The following is a 19,411-nucleotide window of genomic DNA, read 5'->3' on the forward strand; positions in this document are numbered from 1 at the left end:
TCATCCATGGAAACTGGTTTTTGCCTCCCGTGACCCGAGATAAAACTGCTTTTACATCAAGGCTGGACTGGGGCAGGGGTGGGGTGGGAGGGTTGGGGGTGGGGGGGGGGGGGGGGGGTCGGTTGTGACAGCCCACCTCTTGGCTGTATTCCCTGACAGCTAAAGCCAGCAGACATTTAATACAAACAGAAGGGGAATCAGCGATCCAGTCAGATAGTGTTGAGAAATATCAGCCCTGGTGGTGAGAGGAGCAAGTGAAAGAGCAGTGGCATGCAAGGAAAAGAAGCAGCTTGAGTAAATAGTAAGTCATAAATTCAAGAGTGCAGCCTTAGATAAATGAATCACATATTAGAAGTAAGAAATCATTTTGATTGTTTGTGTTCTTGGTGCTTTGGAGTTTTTTTGTATCTAAAAAGGAACAAGCAATCGACGATGAAAAATAATAATTGCCCAGGATTTGAGAGTACTTTATCAGCGGTTGTCTGATAGAGTTGTAGTTTGTAAAATAATTTTGCTTCCACTGTAATCAGTTCTTGCAAGAGTTCCTAAAGTACTTTGTCCCTATCTTGAAAAACTTGGCCTAAAAAGCAATTCCTGGAATAAAAACAGGAAAGCACTTTTTGTGATGTTTAATTATTTAGCTATCTATGGCCAAAATATTTTAGTGTCATCTTGAAAGCTCCTAGTTTTTAATAGAAGTAAGAACAAAGCGGTTTTCTTTTCAGATTACTCAAGATGATATTAGGAAAACGTATGGTGGCTCTTCGGTGACCAGAGGGTATTACTCCAGTGCTTTTGCCAGGTAACCACATTCTAAACGTTATTTACTGGGGACCTTTGTGACTGTTGGGTATAAATGTTGGCTATAGCTGATTCCGCTGCAATAAACTATTTTCCTTGGGTTCCATTTTCAGGGATCATAAGAAAATGTTGTTTCTGTAATCCCATCTGTTTCTGTAATCTGTAATGAGCATAGGAACAGGAAGAGGCCATTCAGCCTCTACTTAACTCCACCCTGCATCTGTAACATTCTTGGGAGTCTCCACTCCACCCCTTCTGAAGCCAAGATGCCCTTCCTGTAGTTTGGTGCCCAGAACAAAAGCAGTGTTCCAGACAGAGGTCTAACTTGAACTCTGCACAGTTGCATTACATTCCCTTGAGTTAAAGACCAACATTTTAGTATCTTTCCACTAACTTTTAGTGATTTCTGTGCTGCACTTGGATCCCTCAATCTCCCTGCTCCTCTCCAGTTCACCTGATGTGGTTTGCAGTTCACAAAGAGCTGGCTGAAGTAAATGATGGTTAGCTAGGCCAGAGCTGTAAGCAGAGTCAAAGTCTGACTGGTTTGTTCACCACATAGAATGGTGGTGAGTTTTAATCTCTGTGGGGGAACAGAAGCTTGAAGATTGCCTAGTTTGAAACTATGATGTGGAGATGCCGGTGTTGGACTGGGGTGGTAAGAAGTCTCACAACACCAGGTTAAAGGCCAACAGGTTTATTTGGTATGACAAGCTTTCGGAGGGCTGTTCCTTCATCAGGTGAGTGAAGGAGCAGCGCTCCGAAAGCTCATGATACCAAATAAACCTGTTGGACTTTAACCTGGTGTTGTGAGACTATTTTGAAACTAGTGGAACAATCTACAGTTTCCCCCTGCAGAGTCTTGTGCCAAAGAAAGCAGCAAGCTTGGAAGTACAAAGAACAAAGAAAATTGCAGCACAGGAACAGGCCCTTCGCCCCTCCAAGCCTGCACCGACCATGCTGCCCGACTGAACTAAAACCCCCTATCCTTCCGGGCACCATATCCCTCTATTCCCATCCTATTCATGTATTTGTCCAGACATCACTTAAAACTCACTATTGTATCCGCTTCCATTATCTCCCCCGGTAGCGAGTTTCAGGCACCCACCACCCTCTGTGTAAAATACTTGCCTCGTACATCTCCTTTAAGCCTTGCCCCTCACATGAAAAGTCACCAAAGCAAGGGACTGAGGCATCCACAGTCAAGAAAAAGTAAATGGCTAGAGCTGAGGTGAATTCTCTGGAGGACAGAGGTATACTTGTATGTGGTCTTTACAGAAGATGGACAATAGAAGTGCTGACCTATCCAGTGATGCCCACATCTCATAACTTCTAAAATTTTCTTGGGGGGAGTAAAAAGTAAACTTGAGTACATAACATATGCAATTATAAACCATATTGTTAGGTTAATAGTGATTGTTTTTTTAAAATTTCTTTTAAATGGGATAACGTGTTTTTTAAAATGAAATCTTGTGGCATAGTTCTATTGGTGAAAATGAGGTGTTCAAATTTATTTTTAAGTATTTGTGGTCCCTAATCGGATCATAACCTATGTTTTAGATTCAGGAGGACATAGGCGGGTGCAATGGGCAAATTCAAGGCCATGGGAGATTAAATTTAGTGAAGATGTGTGAAGTGATGCATATTTCAGGGGAGGCAATATAAAGTGAATGGTGCAATTTTAAAAGGGGTGAAGTAACTGAGAGACCTGGGGGCTGTGTATTTAAATCTTTGAAGGTGATAGGACAACTTGGAAGGACACTTTTTAAAAAACACTTGGGACCCTTAGTTTTATAGAGAAAAAAATTAAGCAAGTTATGCCGAACCATTATAGATCACAGGTTCGGCCTCAGCTTTAGTGTTGCGTCCAGTTCCGAGCACCACAGTGTCGAAAGAATGTCAAGGCTTTAAGAGAGGTTGCGGAAGAGCTTTACCAGAATAGAGACTTATGATTCATAAAACACTGGAGAAGCTGGAGTAAAGAAGGTTGAAGGAAGATTTGAAAGAGGTGTTCAAAATCATGAAGGGTTTTGATGAGGACAAACTGTTTCCATTGGCAAAGTGCCAGTAGCCAGATGACTCTGATTTGAGAGAATTGGCCGGAGAACCAGAGGAGATGAGAGTAGCTGAGTCTGACTGTTGACAGGCAATGATGAAATTGATGCAAACCTGCGCTCAGTGTGATAACTGGAACTCGACTGTCCAGGCTCCTGACATGGAAGTTTACTAATTTTTCAGTGGTCGAGTGCCACAATTTTCATCCGTGTTTGCATAAAGCAACAAATGATTCTGTTCGATGCTGCGCAGAAGAGCTAGTTTATCACAGTACTCTTTTTTCAATTTCCTGTCTGCAAGATAAAATCCTTCATTAGGCAATTTCTCATGAAAAGGATTTTAATAAAGCAGATGAAGTAAATCGCCCCAGTGAATTCCACTTCAAGGAGAAAATACAAGTGAACAGTGTGGTGATAAAGATATGATGCTATTAGCAACTATTCTCCGGTGTGACCAAATAAGTTAACAGTTTCCTCTGCTTGGTGTAGCCTTTATTTGCATAAACCCTGCAGCACAGAAGGATGTTGTTTGGCCAAAGAACTATTCACTTGGGACTATTCTGCCCTTTGCTGATATCTTTGTAAATATTTTCTTTTTGAATGTCTACGTACTCTCCTTTTAAAAGCCGTTATGAATTCTGCTTCAGTGCGATTTATGATCGAGCATTCAGTGTCCAGAAAAAAAATTACTAATCTTTTCATTAAATATACTATCTTAAGCTTACATCCTTTAGTCATCGCTCTCTGGCTAGTTGAAATAATTCCTCCTATTTTATTTGATCAAAATCTTTCATAATTTTGGACCCTGTTGTGTTTTTAACAGACCTGAACTTTCATATTGATTATTTTTGATTTGATTTATTATTGTCATGTGTATTGGAGTACAGTGAAAGGTATTGTTTCTTGCACTATACAGACAAAACATACCGTTCATAGAATACATAGGGAAGAAGGAAAGGAGAGGGTGCAGCATATAGTGTAAAAGAGTTAAGAGTACACTTTTAAAAGCATAGAATGAGAGTAAAAGATAAAATTAGAGGGATGCTGGGGACAACTCGCAAGAAGTTGCCACGCTCCAATGTCATCTTTGAATCACAACTGATATAACATTAGCAATCCAGTGTTCCCTGTATATTATAATCCATTAACAAGACATGTTGCCGTCCAGTACTAGCCACTCAATACTATGTAGCTTCATTTCTGTGAACCAACTTTTTGAATTTTGTCATTCTGTGTTATAATTGTAAATCTCTTCGACCATGACAGTGCAGTCTTCCAAATTACTCGAGACATGGTTGTGGGTTTGGAACTGGAAATGTTTGGGAATATTCATTTGATAGATGTTTGGATCTGGAAATCTAAATGGTGTCTAATGCTGCAAATTCATAGGTAAGACTAAAGTTGTGATTGTGAATTTATGTCGGTAACAACTGAACTTTTTCTCTCACCAGCTCCACCAATGCGTATATGTTAATTTACAGACAAAAGGAATCTACAAGAAATGCAAGTGAGTCATCTTATTTTAAATATATTTGAAAGCTTTTGTTGTTGTTTGCAATACAAAGGTAACTACTCTTTAATGGTTTGACAAGATCGTCACATTGGTTTGAGAAAAGGGTTTGCTCTCTGCCTGCAGGCAGCCAGCAACATTTGTGCCGTCTTTGATCTGAATAGTTTGAACGCATGGATTTTCATCATGTCATTCATTAATTAATCATTAAGAATGGCCACCTGAATTATGGTACATCCTAAACTACTTGTATGGATAAATACCTGAAGTATTTATAAATGAATCTCTTTCGGATGAGATGTTAAACCTTCTGCCTTGTCAGGTGAACATTAAAGGTTTCATCTCAGTATTTTATGAAGAGCAGGGGTATTCTCTTGGTATCCATACTAATAGTTATTCCTCAGCTAACATCACTAAAAAGATTTATCTGATCATGATCTCATTGCTATATGTGGGAGCTTGCTGGATGCGTATTGAGTGCCGTGTTGTCAACATTACAATAGTTACTACACTTAAAAAGTACTTTACTTTAGGTTGTCCTGTGGTCAGAAAAAGCATCGTATGAATGCAAATCTTCCCTTTTAACTTTCTATATGTCTTGATGTTGGTTGGTACAAGATCTTGATGTAAACACCAGCTAAAACTGGGGCTCAGGAACCTTAACATAAGTCACTGATACTTGTAGCTTGAAAGTAAATTTACAGTTCTGCCCTTTCAGTTCAAACTAAGAAAGTTTGTGCAGGTAGGAATGGAAATGAAGGATGCCTAAATGAGCTCCATAGATGCTCTATTATGCCTTTCAAACTGCACCATGGATGAAAACACCCATGTTGACTTCTGATCACTAAATTCATTCAGCTATAAACTACCACTGAGATTTGAACTTTGGAAGAACAGGATCAGAAAAGGCTATTCAGTCTATCTAATCGGCATAAAAAATCTTGCATGTCAATAATCATCATCCCTCAGGTACTAATTTTCTCACTTTTTTCCCCCCCTCACTATCTGATGCTTTGAAAAATCCACTCAATGCAGTTGCAACTGGACTTTGTGCGTTTCTTTTTCTAAGCTCGCGACTGTCTTCTGATTCCAGAATTGCGAAGTTCAGTTTATCCTTACGGATCTACATTATGTGAATACTGTCTCCATTGAACTTTCCGCTCCACCTCAAGCTCATTATTCTCCCCTCCTACCCGTGATTATGCTGGATGTCAGTTTACTTTTCTTTCCAGATCTGCCTCCAGGGCCAGAATTGTACCAAGTGTAATCCATATCCAGCAACAACTTGCATTGATATCACCCCTATAATAAAGTAAAATGTCTCCAGGGCACTTCATTGGAATAAGATCAAACAGAAGTTGACACAGAACCACATAAGGAGATATTTGAGAGGTGACAGGTGACCAAAAGCTTGGTCAAAAAAAACTTGCTGTGTGCAAATTGGCTGCCATATTTCCAACATTAAAACAGTGACTACACTTCAAAAGTACTTCATTGGATGTAAATGACTTTGGGAAGTCTTTTTTTATAGTCGTACCAAGTCAGGGATTTGTACTCCATTCCTCTGGATATAGTTCCCAGGTCCCATTATCTTCCTACTGCAACATGCTTCACTATTTTCAGTAAGCAAAATATTTAACTTTGTGCTTTTATTTTGAGGTATAGAGCCTAATTTTTATTTTTTGATAGAGTTCTTGGAGGTCCATGAATTTCCTGAGCACATTAAACATCTGGTCCAGAAGGAGAAAGAAACAGAAGAACAAGAAAAAAGACAGCGGGAGATTGAACGTAACACATGTAAGGTATGATGCATAGTCGTGTGCGTGTGTGCGCGCGTGTGTGTCTGCAGCCACTGGTTCAAATCCTAACATGGCAATTGGTGGAATTTAAATTCAATTCATAAAACCTGGAGTTGAAACCTAGCCTCAGTAATGGTGGCCATGAAGCTATCATTGATTGCCATAAAAACCCATCTGGTTCACTAATATCCTCGAGGGAAGGAAATTGCCATCCCTATTGCCATCTGTTCTGGCCTACATGTGACGCCAGATCAACAGCAATATAGTTGGCTCTTAAATGTCCTCTGAAATGGCCATAGCAAGCCACTCAGTTCAAGAGCAATTGAGGATGGACAACAAACGCTGGTCTTGCCAATGACCACGTCCCATGAAACAATTAATAAATAAAAATATAAGCATCTAACAACACTTCGCTGTGGAGTTTTGTAAGACCAAAAGTTGGCACTTCTACATCCAATAATATTGCAACTGGTAACCAAAAAATTGGTCAAAGAATTGGACTTTAAGGAGCATCTTGAAGGAGGACAGGGAGGTTTAGGGAGGGAATTCCAAAACTTAGTGTCTTGGCAGATGAAGCCAATGATGGGGCGATTAAAATCAGGGAGGCCGGAATTTAAGGAATGTGGCGACCTGAGCGTTTGGGGCTGGAGGGAGATACAAGTTCAAGTTGCCAGATGATAGCAACAGCCCAAAAACAAATCCCTCCATCGCAGGTCTGTACAATAACATCAGATTCTTATTTAAATAATTCCTACAAGTGATCCCACGACCAATGGATCAGATCCAAGCTCTGCAGGTCTGCCACATCCAGCTGTAAATGGTGATGGACAATTAAACTACCAGGAAGAGGAGGCTGCTCAAACATCCCCATTCTCAATGATGGGGGAACCGAGCACATCAGTGAGAAAGACGAAGCATTTGCAATCTTCCTCAGCCAGAATTGTGGAGGGATCACCTAGCCCAGCATCCTCTAGGAGTTCCCAGCACTACAGCTGCCAGTTTTCAGTTAACACTATTCACTTCACGTGATAGCAAGAAATGACTGAGTGCACTGAATATAGCAATGCCTTTGATCTCCAACAACATCTTGGCTACCATACTGGAGATTTATACTTCAGAACTAGTCTCATCATTAGCCAAGTTGTTCCAACGCAACTACAACACTAGTACTTACTCAACACTGTGGAAAATTGTCCGGTGTGTCCGGACCACAGAACATAGGACAAATCCAATCCGGCCAATTACCACCCCACCAGTCTACTCTTGATCATCAGCAAAGTGATGGAAGATGTCCTCGACAGTGCTATCAAGCAACACTTAACTCTGCAATAACCTGATAATTGATGCTCAGTTTGGATTTTGTCAGGGCACTCGGCTCCTGACCTCATTGCAGCCTTGGTCCAAACATGGACAAAAGAGCTGAACTAGAGGTAAGTTTTGACTGCCCTCGACATGAAGGCAGCATTTAATTGAATGTGGCGTCAAGGAGCCCTCGCAAAACTAAAGTCAATGCATAACAGGGGAACAGCAGTTCAAGAAAGGCAGCTTGCTGCCATCTTCTCGAGGGCAATTTGGGATGGGCAATTAGATATAGCTCTTGGGGATAAAGAGATCAAGTGATATGGCGGGAAGGCAGGATCAGGGTATTGAATTTGATGATCAGCCATGATCATAATTAATGGTGGAGCTGGCTCAAAGGGCCGAAAGGCCTACGCCTTCTATTTTCTATGTATGTTCTATGCAACAAATACTGGCCTTGCCAGTGATGCTCACGTTCCACGAATTAATAAAAGTTCCACCATCTATTCTCTGAAACGTGACAGTCCACTTCACACATTCACTGGCATGTGCATAAAATACAGTAAGAAGTTTAACAACACCAGGTTAAAGTCCAACAGGTTTATTTGGTAGCAAAAGCCACACAAGCTTTCGGAGCTCCAAGCCCCTTCTTCAGGTGAGTGGGAATTCTGTTCACAAACAGGTGTTTACCCCAGTCCAACGCCGACATCTCCACATCATGTGCATAAAACCCATAACTAAACTATGCCATTTGCAAGCTTTTGCCCATCTTCTGGAATTTATAACTGAAATTATTTTGAATCATCCTCTGGAATTGTGCTTGGAAGGACAGCATTTATTGCCCATCGATGGTTGCCCTAAGTTTGATACAAGTGAGTGACATGCTAGGTCACTTCACGAGCAGTTAGTAGCCAAATCACATTGATGTGGGACTGGCATGGATCTCGTAGGCACACTCGTTAGTTTCAGTGAGCAATCCATTAACTTAATGTAAAACTTGATGTTTTTCCTTGATTAATGAACTAAAAAGTGGTTAGTTGTACAACCAAGCAAAGTTTACAAAGCACCAGGAGTGATGGGTGAACCTGATTTGCTGCAAGTGAGTATGAGAGCAGCAGAGTTTTGGATGAGCTGAAGTTATTGGTGAGAGGAAGACGAGAGATTGCCCCAGGAGTGCGTTGAGATAATCAAGTATAGAAGTAACAAAGGCACGGGTGAGTTTTTCAGCAGCAGTGGGTGAACTCAGCCAGGGAAGGAGGCGGGCAATGTTACAGATGTGGAAATGAGCACTCTTGAGGTGTGGAAATGTGGTTGGCAGCTCATTTCAAGATTACAAACAATCTGGTTCAGGTTGAGACAGCTACTGGTGAGAGGGCTGGTTGCAAGGGAGTGGAATTGCCAGAGAGGCAGACAGATGGTGAGACAGTCATCAAAGAAAAACCTGTAGAGTGCCAATTCTAGTGAGTTCAATTTGTAATACAGCTTCAAGTGAAACCATAAAATAATAAAAAGCAGATGCTTGCTTCAAGTTTCAAAATTTAAATGTCAAGACTTAAGCAGCGATTGTATTTTGTCAGGTGCAATTGTAACAAATTAGAATGAACAGAGACATTGAACATTTTACTATTTCTATTACAGCATTGTCCAATAATAGCCCCTAGTGTGTGGCTAATTTCATTTTTGATTTTTTTTAAATGTGCAACAGACAATGTTGTGGAACATGTGACCTCATGTTTACAAGGCTTATGCAAATATACTTTTTGTGCGTTGTGAAATAAAAAACGGAATGTGCAAGTGTGCTTGTTCATTGAAACATCAACAACTTAAATTTACATTATGCTTTTAACTTAGTGAAACATCCCGAGGTGCTTCACAGAAGCATTATCAAACAGAATTATCAAACCACATAAGAAGACATTGGGAGAAAGCTGGAATTTAAGGAATGTCTTAATGGAGGAGAGTGCTGCAGTAGAGGGTTCACTTCCTGGGTTACTAAATGGTGTAGGGAATGTTTAAGTTTTTGGCCAAGATCAAGTGTGGTCTGCTGATGCTGCACTTGGTTGAGGTCATTGGGTTGCATTTAAACTTCATTTTCATATGAAGCAATTTTTAAAAGCGGCATCTCTGCTTTTTGGCTAAGATGCAAATGAGATCAAGCCTTGGAGGAGGAAACCTCCGCCTACTCCAATCAGCTTGGCTCATGTAGATCAGGCCCAAGACAGGGTAGGGGTTGCATACCCTGTCTTGTCAGCTTGGATCGGAAATGTCTCAACTTGTTGAGACTCTGAATTGGACTTGATTTGATTGAATTGGAAAAGTATAAAAGAAATATATATATGTGTGCAGAATATCTGTTTTATGTGAGTATCTGTAAGGGTCTTTAATTAAAATGACTGCATACGCCTGAAATGGAATAGTGGCTCCCTCACCCGTGGTTGGTCAGCAACAACCATAAAATGTTGGCTAATTCTCAAATTGGTTGCATAATTTTCAAGAATGAGCCTTTCAAAACTATCTTCCTATCTTAGATCAAGTTGTTCTGCATGCATCCCACACGTCAGGTAATGATGGAAAACAAGCTGGAGGTTCACAAGGACAAGACGTTACAGGAAGCTGTAGAGATAGCATACAAGGTATGTGAACTTGAGGAAGAAGCTTTTCAAGATGACTAGAGGTTTTGATAATAGTAAATGGGCCAGGGGGGAGGAATGATCCTTTAACATGAGCCCAATAATTGCGGTCATGGATTTAAAATCATTGGTAAAAGATTGGGAGGGGAGATGGGGGAGAAATTGTTTCACTCGTGTCAGAATCTGGGGTTCTTGACCTGATTCCATAAATAATTTTGGAGGGGGTTAGTACAGGTAATTGTGCATGGAAGTTAGAAGCTTACAGATAAAAAACAGGAGTGTGGAACTAAGTATAACTGCATTTTAGAGAGCCAGCACAGACACAACAGGCCCAATGGCCACCTCCTGAGTTGTATGTTTCTAAGGTTCGTTTTACTTAGAATCAATCTCCTAACATAGATGTTACAACACTGGTATTAATAGTTAGTGACAGCTTCTCTCTCTACACCTTCTGTTTGAAGCTCATGGATTTAGAAGAGGCAATTCCACCTGACTGCTGCCGCTTGGTCAAGTATGATGAGTTCCATGATTACTTGGAACGCTCTTATGAGGGAGAGGAGGATACTCCAGTGGGGATGCTCCTTGGTGGAGTTACATCGTCTTATATGTTTGACTTGCTCTTGGAAACGAGACAACCGAATCAAGCTTTTCAACCATATAAATCAGGGGGTAAGTTTCTTTCATCAGCACCAGAAAATAATGTTTTAATTTCAAAAATAATAGTTGAGAATGTAGTTGGAACCTGTGACTTGGCTAAAATTCCATTTCTGCTCTCATAGGTTCCCACCCCCGAATCAGATTAGTCCAACTGTACCAGCAACAGTACAGTGCTGCCTCTGCACTGTCCCTCTGACAGTCCAGCACTTCCTTATTGCTGCCCTTCTGACAGTGTTGTGCTCCTTCAGCACTGTCCCTCTGACAGTAAAGTGCTTTCTCTCAGTGCTGTCCCTCTGACAGTGCAGCACTCCCTTGGTGTTGTCTCTCCGACAGAGCTGTGCTACCCCTCCAGCAGCGTGGCCGCCACTCTAGAACTAGACTGGCACACCAGCTTGGATCAGAGCTCGAGTCCGCAATGAACCCATAGCCTCATAATTCAAGCAAATGTGCTTGCATCGGAGTGAATCTGAAGTTATTACTGGGCATCACAAAACAGTGCTGATAAACAGTGCTGATGAACATCAGAAATGTCATTGCCATTTTACCCATCTCATTTTGATCTATTATGTTTTCTTTAGAAGTCATGGTGAAAGTGCACGTGGTTGACCTGAAAATAGAAACTCTGATTCCGCCCATCAGTGTCCGTGCTTACCTTAATCAAACAGTGGCAGAGTTCAAACAGCTCATTTCCCAGGTAGGAACTGCAGGCCATTTGGTTAATTAGTTTATCTGTTTTTGTGAGCTCCTTTGAATTTGAAGAGTTGGAATGCAGTCTTGCCACAATGAGCTGAATGTAGACCTTCAAGCAATTTGGCTCCTGTTGCCAGCCAGGAATGTTTAACAAACTTGATATCACTTGCAGCAGACGTTAGTGCCAATTTACTTTTGGCATTTAGCTTTAATCAAAGAGCCCACAAACCTAGATTGTGAAGGCATAAATAAGGGATATTGACTGTAGGATATTGAAAAACAGGGCAAGGGCAAATATGAAATTGAACAAACTTTTAATTTTTATCCTACTTTTTTAAATGTTAATCTACGTTAGTCCATTGACCTGATGTAAAGAAAACAGTTTATTAATTTTAAAGCTGCAATATGCAAACATTTTAAACAGACCAGGCCTCTGAGCATAGAAGGAGGAAACACAGGCGGTGTTGTTTCATGTGCCAAGTCTTATAGAACTGAAAGCTGAGAGAGCCCTTCAGGTGAAGACCTCGGGCATTGCAATCATAAATTGTTGGCCGGAGGTTGAATGTACTGCGAGCTCTCGGTAGAGAAACAGTAACCTGGTAAATGGTTTTCAAGCACATCTCGGTGAAGCAAATCAAAAGCATGTGAAAATAGGTGAGGAGATTAAAAAGGCAAATCCAACCACCTAAACAATAACTGCAGGTACAGAAATCCCGAAAGGAAATGTGTGTGTGCTGGAACTCAGATTTTTACTGATACCGAGAGAGGGAAAGTACAGGCCATCACTGAGCAATTCTCTGTCCGTGCATCCGCGGCAGTCACCCCCACACAGCAATGCATATTTTCACCCCCTCAGCGGGTGAGTAAATACCCTGAGGCTGGGGGTTAGCTAGATACACATGCACTCAGCCTCTTACAACCTAATGGTCACTTTTATTATTTTTAAAATATATCAATCTATTGCTTTGACATTGCTTTATTTTTACTCAGCAATTTGTTTATTTTCTTCATACTCAAACTTACTTTGAAATTCATGTATCTTTCCGGAATTTGCTCATCGGCTCTTGAGTGAGATAAAAGGGGGAATGTGCACACCCTGCCCCACCTGTAAAAAGACTGGACAAACCTGGTTTAAACCATTAATGTGACGCTTGCAGTTCCATTAGCCGCTATCTCCTCCATCTTTTGCTGCTTGAACAATATTGAGCAGATTTTTACATTTTTATTTTTAGTTTTGACTAAGGTGGATAGCTGAAAAGTTCGCCTGCCTTTTCCAGGTACTAAATTAACCTGATATAAAGATCAAATGACCTGTAAGCACTGAGTCAACTCAGATTGAGAACCAAAGCTGCAGGCATTAAATGTTTGTGATCACTAACAAAACACGTATTTTAATCCTTTTAAAAGATTTCCTCTTGATTTCCTGATAGAAATGATAAAGTTTTGTTTTTCAGTTGATTAGTACTGAGCATTTACAGAGACGAATGGTTGAAGTTCAGTTTTGAAATTGTTTTATGCGCTCAGCGGCTAATACGTTATACGCTACTTCCTCTGTGTATTTTTTAATATATCTAGCTGGAACACACTGCTCGATTTTGTCAACGTAAAGGCTGCTTATGGATAAAATTTAGCTTTTGAAAAGTCATTCCAAAAGACTTCAAAACTTGAACTGCAGTTGCCTAACTTCAGCCACAGATACATCCCTTTCCCCAGACGTCATCATCATTTTCATTGGGCACCCCTCCCAACCTCAGCCCAGTTATCCTCATCCTCTAACATCTCCTTGAACGAGAGGCTGCACCAGCTCCTGCCTGCCCAGTGCCACGTGAGGTCAACGCTAGTGTGGTTTTCAGATGATTTTAAATGAAACTATGTCCTCAGTGTGTCTCCTCCAGTAAACAATGTAATTTTATGACATAAACTTGTAGGTAAATCACTTGTAGGATTTAATTCAGTGGGTCCCATCCAGGTTCAGCACAGTCTGTTGTGCCTCTGTTTTGCTAGAGCAATCTTTGTCCAGAGAGTGGCGCTCTAAGCATTTGTACCATTCATTTAAAAGTGACCTACAGAACAATTTATCCAGAGATTTGAAGATAATGTGTATAATCTTGCTTCAGAAAGCCTCACATGTTAACATAAACTTTATATTTGAAAGCTATGGAAACACTCATGTTCCTAAATCCACAGTTGTCAGTCTGAACAGTAACTTGTATAATCTTTCTCTTTGAATATATCTAAGAACTTGAAAAGCAATGAATGTTTATGATATGATTATCACCCTCCAGCAACTTTCCTTCTAACTTCTGAATAGGAGTGAGCGAGGTGAAACAAGGAATGCCAGTTTGATTGTGGCTTTGAAATATCACTTGAAAGCTCTGATATGCAAATGAATGTTTTGACCTTCCATTACCACCAGATAATCAGTCATTTTCATACTTCAGACATTGTTGGTTCTCTCATGAATTACTCATAAAGCTTTAAATAGTTTCATGTTGTGGTTGAACACATTCCTTTTGCACATAGCACACAGTAATGGTATAATGTGGATCATTGGTTTTATTTTCTGTTAAATCTGCATGATTGTATGTGTTCACACCCCATAAAGGTCCGTCATTGATGTAGTCAGAGCATGAGTATATTTTCTAGTATAAAAACAGAAAATGCTGGACTCGGCAGGTCTGGCATCATCTGTGGTGAGAGAAACGGGATTAACATTTCAACTCCAGATGACTCTTCGATTCACGTATGTTACTGCATTTCAAATTGTGTAAGTGGGAAGAACCAAGTTTGCAAATAATAAACCAAACTTGTCTGACCATGTGGAAGAATTATAGCAGGAGTTTATGGGATTTCTCTCAGCTGTCAAAGCATGTATTCTGAGTTGTTGTCTGATGTGGAGCATGTGCTGTTTCTGTTTTATCCCAGGCTACAGGGCTCTCTGCTGAGACAATGCGTATTGTACTGGAACGCTGTTGCAATGACCTGCGAATGCTTTCCATGCCCAACAAAACGCTGAAGGCCGAAGGGTTCTTCAGGAGTAATAAGGTGAGTTTGTGGAATGAATTTTGCAATAAAATGGATGAATGGTATTTTGCAGAACTAACTGGAGGGAACTGGATTGCTGAGGCCATTCTGGGTGATGAATTAGAATTTGTGAGCCATTCCAATTTAATACCAGCTGGACGGATACAGCAACACAGCTTTAGTGTGAAAATGCATAATATACAGAATGAAGTAATTAAATATAGCTTATAAAATATTGTCCTTCTGAAAGAAAATTGCATTTTTAAACTAAAACATGATGTGTTTCATGTGGTTAATCCTATTTGAAATTAAGCTGGATGGTAGCTAGTTACCCATATCAAACATTGAATTATCTATATTAGTGTACAGTTCAAATGACTAATTTCTATTGGGGAAGTCATTAATCAAGCTTTGTACCTCAAGTTCGATACATTTGAAAAGATAGAGATTTATCATGAGATATTTTTGTATGTTTTATAGATCAAGGAAATTCAAAGCATCCATTGCTTTTTGCTGAATTTTACCTCAAGCAGCATGCAAACATGTAAAGAAGGAAAGACTTGCATTTTATAGCACATTTTCTTGACCTCAAGACATCCCAAAGCACTTTACAGCCCATGAAGTCCTCTTGAATGTAACCACTGTTGTATTGTAGGAAACTGGCAACCAAATTATACACTGTGTCCAACAGACAGCAGTGTGATACCGACCAGACAATCTTGGTGGTGTTGTTGAGGGGATTAATAAAGGAAGAACTCCCCTGGGATCTTTTGCATTCTCCTGAGAGAACAGGCGGAGTCTTGCAATATCATATCAGCTGAAAGACAACATCTCAACCAGTGCAGCATTCCCTCAGTACTGACAGTGTAGGCCTGGTTTTTGTGCTCAAATCTCCAGAGTGGGGCTTGAGCACAGAACCTTCTGCCTCAGAGGAGTCAATGCTATCAACTGAACCACACGTTGACATCTCTATATAAAGCATGTGGAACTTGGTGTTTTGTAAACAAATCCAGATGATTTCAAGGGTTTTGTGATCGTTTGTCTCGCAGTTCATTTATTTATATCTAATGATTTAAATCTATTCTAACCTGAATTTTAATGTGTTCTAGATATTTGTTGAAAGCTCAGACAACCAAGATAATCAAGCGGCTTTCACTGAGTCGCAACTGTGGCATCTACTAGACCAGCATGCCAATACCATTCGGCTGTATGTTTCATTGCCAGAACAATCACCAGGGTCCCAAGGACTAAGGTGTCTCCATCAAAAGGTTGCTGGGGATCTAGGCAGCCAAGAAGACAGCTACGAATGTGCGAAAGGGTCCTCGACACACAGGAAACCTGTGGAAGCCATTTTGGAGGAAAGCACAGAGAAATTGAAGAACTTGTCATTGCTGCAGCAACAGCAGTCATCCTGCACTCCGGGAGAAAATGGCGATGGTTTCAAAAGTGCAGAAGGCAGTGACTTTGAAACCATTGAGTCGCCATCACAAGAGGCAGACTCATCAACCTCTGTGGACAACAGGGAACTGGAAAACCGGATTCCCTCCTCTGATCCAGAGACCCCACTCCAATCAGAAGAGAGGTCAGATTCTGATGTAAACAATGATCGGAGCACGAGCTCCGTGGACAGTGACATCCTCAGCTCCAGCCACAGCAGTGACACTTTGTGTAATGCAGACACGGCCCCTATCCCCCTGACCAATGGGTTGGACTCTCACAGCATCACGTACAGCCGCCGCTCAAAGGCCAATGAAGCAAAGAAGGAAACTTGGGATACAGCGGAAGAGGATTCTGGGACAGATAGTGAATATGACGAGAACGGGAAAGGCAGAGGATTGACACGGTACCTGTACTTCAAAGCAGAGCAGTGCACTTCTGAGGATGGATCAGGTGATGGACAGCAAAGTATGTTGTGTTTTGTGAGGTGCATATTAAAGGAACTTTAATACGTATTTCTTTGGTGATAGAATTAGGGTTAAGTGTGTTTTCTGTCACCATCAACCTCCTAAATAATGTATAATTTGCTTTCAAAAAGAGTGAAATTCCTCCAGTTACTCATGTAGCCTCTAAGCTAACGGGGGCATTATGCTGCTTACCTGTTCCAACAGCAGCATCCCATGTAGTCCTACACAGCACAGGAACAGGCCATTCAGCCCAATTAGTCCATGCCGGTGTTTATGCTCCATTTGAGTTTCCTCCCATCTAACCCCATTGCCATATCTTTATTTTCCTTTCTCCCATGTTTATCATACATCCCTGTGTTCACAAGAGTTTAGAAGAATGAGATGTGACCTCCTTGTAACGTAACATTCTTAAGGGACTTGACAGGGTAGCTGGGAGATTGGTTCTGCTGGCTGGGGAACTTGCAACCTCAGAATAAGAAATCAACCATTTATGACTAAGATGAGAGGAATTTTTTTTCACTTAAAGGTTAGTGACTCTGGAATACTCTCCCCAGTGAGATGTGAATGCTCAGTGTTTGAGTATATTCAGGACAAAAATGGGTAGATTTTTGGATAAGGGATAGAAGGTGGAGCTGGGATAGAAGAGCTGGGATAGAAGATTAGCAGTGAACTTTGTGAATGACAGCGGAAGCCCAAAGGGCCAAATGGCCTACTCCTAGTTTTGTGTTGTTCTGTTCTCAAATGCACCTGTGTTATTCGCCTCAACTGCTTGTTATGGTAATGAATTGTATATTCTCACCACTGCGGATAAAGAGGGTTCTTCTGAACTCCCAAATGGATTTATTAGTGCCTATCTTACAGTGATGGCCTCTAGTCCTGGTTTCACGACAAGTGAAGCGTCTTCTCTTCATCTACCCTACCAAACCCTTTCATAATTTTAATTAAAGATTTATTATTAAGTCCCCTTCAGTCTTCTCTAGAAAAAAGTACCTCACCCTTTTCAATGTTTCTGCATAGCTTTTAACTCTTAGTAGTGGTATCATTCTAAACCCTTTCGCACCTTCTCCAGTGCCTTGAAACACTTGTCATAATATGGAAGCCAGAACTATATACAGTACTCCCAAGTGTGATCTAATAAAGAATCTCTATCAGTTTAATGTAACTTCTTTGCTTTTAAATTGTATCCCTCCAGAAATGAACCTCAGTGCTATATTTGTAATTTATTGAAATGTGTGGCTATTTTTAGAGACTTGTTATCTGTACTGGTAGATTTCTCTGCTCCTACCAGAATACCCCACATTACTCTTACAGTGAAGTTAATTTCCAGTTAGGTTCCCATTCTGCAAGCTTACCCTATTCTCTAACTCAATTTCTCAGTGGCAGCTCCAAACTCTGGTGGACAAAGTTGGACATAGGAACTTAATTATCAAAATCATTTCAAATAAAATTTGTCTTTATTTGAAGACTACTCAGTGAGCTTTAATATCACTTTAAATGTTCACTAAAAAAAGTGTTACAGTTCCTTTAATGCTTTTTAAAAATATGTGCCAACTGCTTTAAAAAAAAAGTTTAATTTACGTTTCTTCCTCAGGTTGTGCATCATTCCCAGCCATGCGGTTGATGCTGAATGATTGGTGCTTGCACGAGTGGCTGAGTGTATTATATCTTCGAATTTGCGGCCTATACTTGCACATCCCCTCAATGGGATGTCTGAGATCAGTAACTTGGAGGATGCAATCTTAAGCACAGACGCACACCCTGCTACTCCTTTTGCATTCCTTGCACTTCTGATACTCATGTTTTACCCATTAAACTGTCACTGCTTTACCCAGTAAGCTACCATTATTCCCTTTGTTTTCTTCAACTCTGATACAGCAAGCACCTAGTCTTTGGGCGCAGAGCTGTAAAACTGGTCTCCTGAGGGAGGGAAGACCACTTCTGAAGGTGGGTTTTGCTGTCTGCCTCTGAAAATGAAGCTCTTGTGGCCAGGATTGCAATTACATTTTTTTGAGTTATTGCTCGTGCGCATATTCTGTTTTTACAGCAGATCACTAAATTTACCACACCTGTTGATGGGGTGAATTTGGCACGTCAGAAGCCAGAGTGTAGAAAGCGTGTATCAATTAAATGTTCAAACTGCCTTGCAGAAATCTCACACTCTTCGAATAATCTCAATTTCGAATGTTATCCATCTTCCTTATGCTGCAAGAATTAAAATTCTTGCAGCATTTCTCAAAAGTACAGAACCCTATATAGTAACCACTAAATTAATGGCAACTGTTGAAAGTAGCCAGAGTTGTAAATCTCTTCATTAAACCACTTTGAATGAACAGAATATGTCTGAGAGCATCCACGACCTCCTGGGACAATTAGCGGAATAGCTGGTGGACTATAGGGCTTCATCTGCTTCTGAGCTGGTGCTGTATAAAGGAGAAGAATACCATAGATCAATGAATTATAAAGCATGCCTTGGAAAATGAATGTTTTGTTTTTACGCTCTTATTGTCTATCTGTCAATATAAACATCTGGCATGTCCATCACAGCCTAGAAGTTAAAAGGAGTTGAAGAGACTCTAAAGCTGATCCTTACCTATGGTTTTCTCGTTGACAAAGAATTGAAGATTTAAGAGCAGCTGTCAATCGAGAGAAACTTCTTCCAATGACAGAATGTGCTCTTTCACGATGCACAAATCTGCCACAGTGACCTTAGAGATTGGTCAGATTAAATATCTTGGCAACAGAATAATATATTGTTGATTACACGATATAGTGCCCCTGCCCCCTCAAAAGTTAAAGCCAATTCATTGTTCCCTCTGTAATATTCCTATACTAGAGGAATTTTGTACCCATTTAAGATACAAGAAGAGACTGGATAGGCTTGGATTCTTTGCTTTAGAGCAGAGAAGGCTGAGGGGGGACATGATTGAGATGTATAAGATTATTGATGGGGATGGATAGGTTGAATAGGAAGCAGCTGTTTCCTTTGGTTGAGGGTCCACTGCGGGGGGGGGGGGGGGCATAGTTTTCAGGTGAGGGGCAGGAGATT

At 40.7% G+C, this 19,411-nt stretch overlaps 1 protein-coding gene across 5 annotated transcripts in view; it reads left to right on the forward strand.

Annotated features, from left to right (window-relative positions):
* The window catches only part of usp47 (ubiquitin specific peptidase 47), a 155,909-nt gene that overhangs the window by 111,297 nt on the left and 25,201 nt on the right, over window positions 1–19,411 (forward strand). For 3 of the 5 annotated variants that reach the window (XM_078220869.1, XM_078220872.1, XM_078220871.1), the window contains 8 exons: window positions 726–802; window positions 4,304–4,359; window positions 6,052–6,164; window positions 9,989–10,093; window positions 10,552–10,759; window positions 11,326–11,441; window positions 14,363–14,482; window positions 15,571–16,366. In XM_078220869.1, coding sequence (XP_078076995.1) covers window positions 726–802; window positions 4,304–4,359; window positions 6,052–6,164; window positions 9,989–10,093; window positions 10,552–10,759; window positions 11,326–11,441; window positions 14,363–14,482; window positions 15,571–16,366 — 1,591 coding nt within the window. The remainder of the gene's footprint in view (window positions 1–725; window positions 803–4,303; window positions 4,360–6,051; window positions 6,165–9,988; window positions 10,094–10,551; window positions 10,760–11,325; window positions 11,442–14,362; window positions 14,483–15,570; window positions 16,367–19,411) is intronic. The other 2 variants (XM_078220870.1, XM_078220874.1) reach the window with 1 other exon arrangement.

This window comes from Mustelus asterias, chromosome 9, assembly GCF_964213995.1.
Source record: "Mustelus asterias chromosome 9, sMusAst1.hap1.1, whole genome shotgun sequence".
In the NCBI taxonomy this organism is placed as follows: Eukaryota; Metazoa; Chordata; class Chondrichthyes; order Carcharhiniformes; family Triakidae; genus Mustelus; species Mustelus asterias.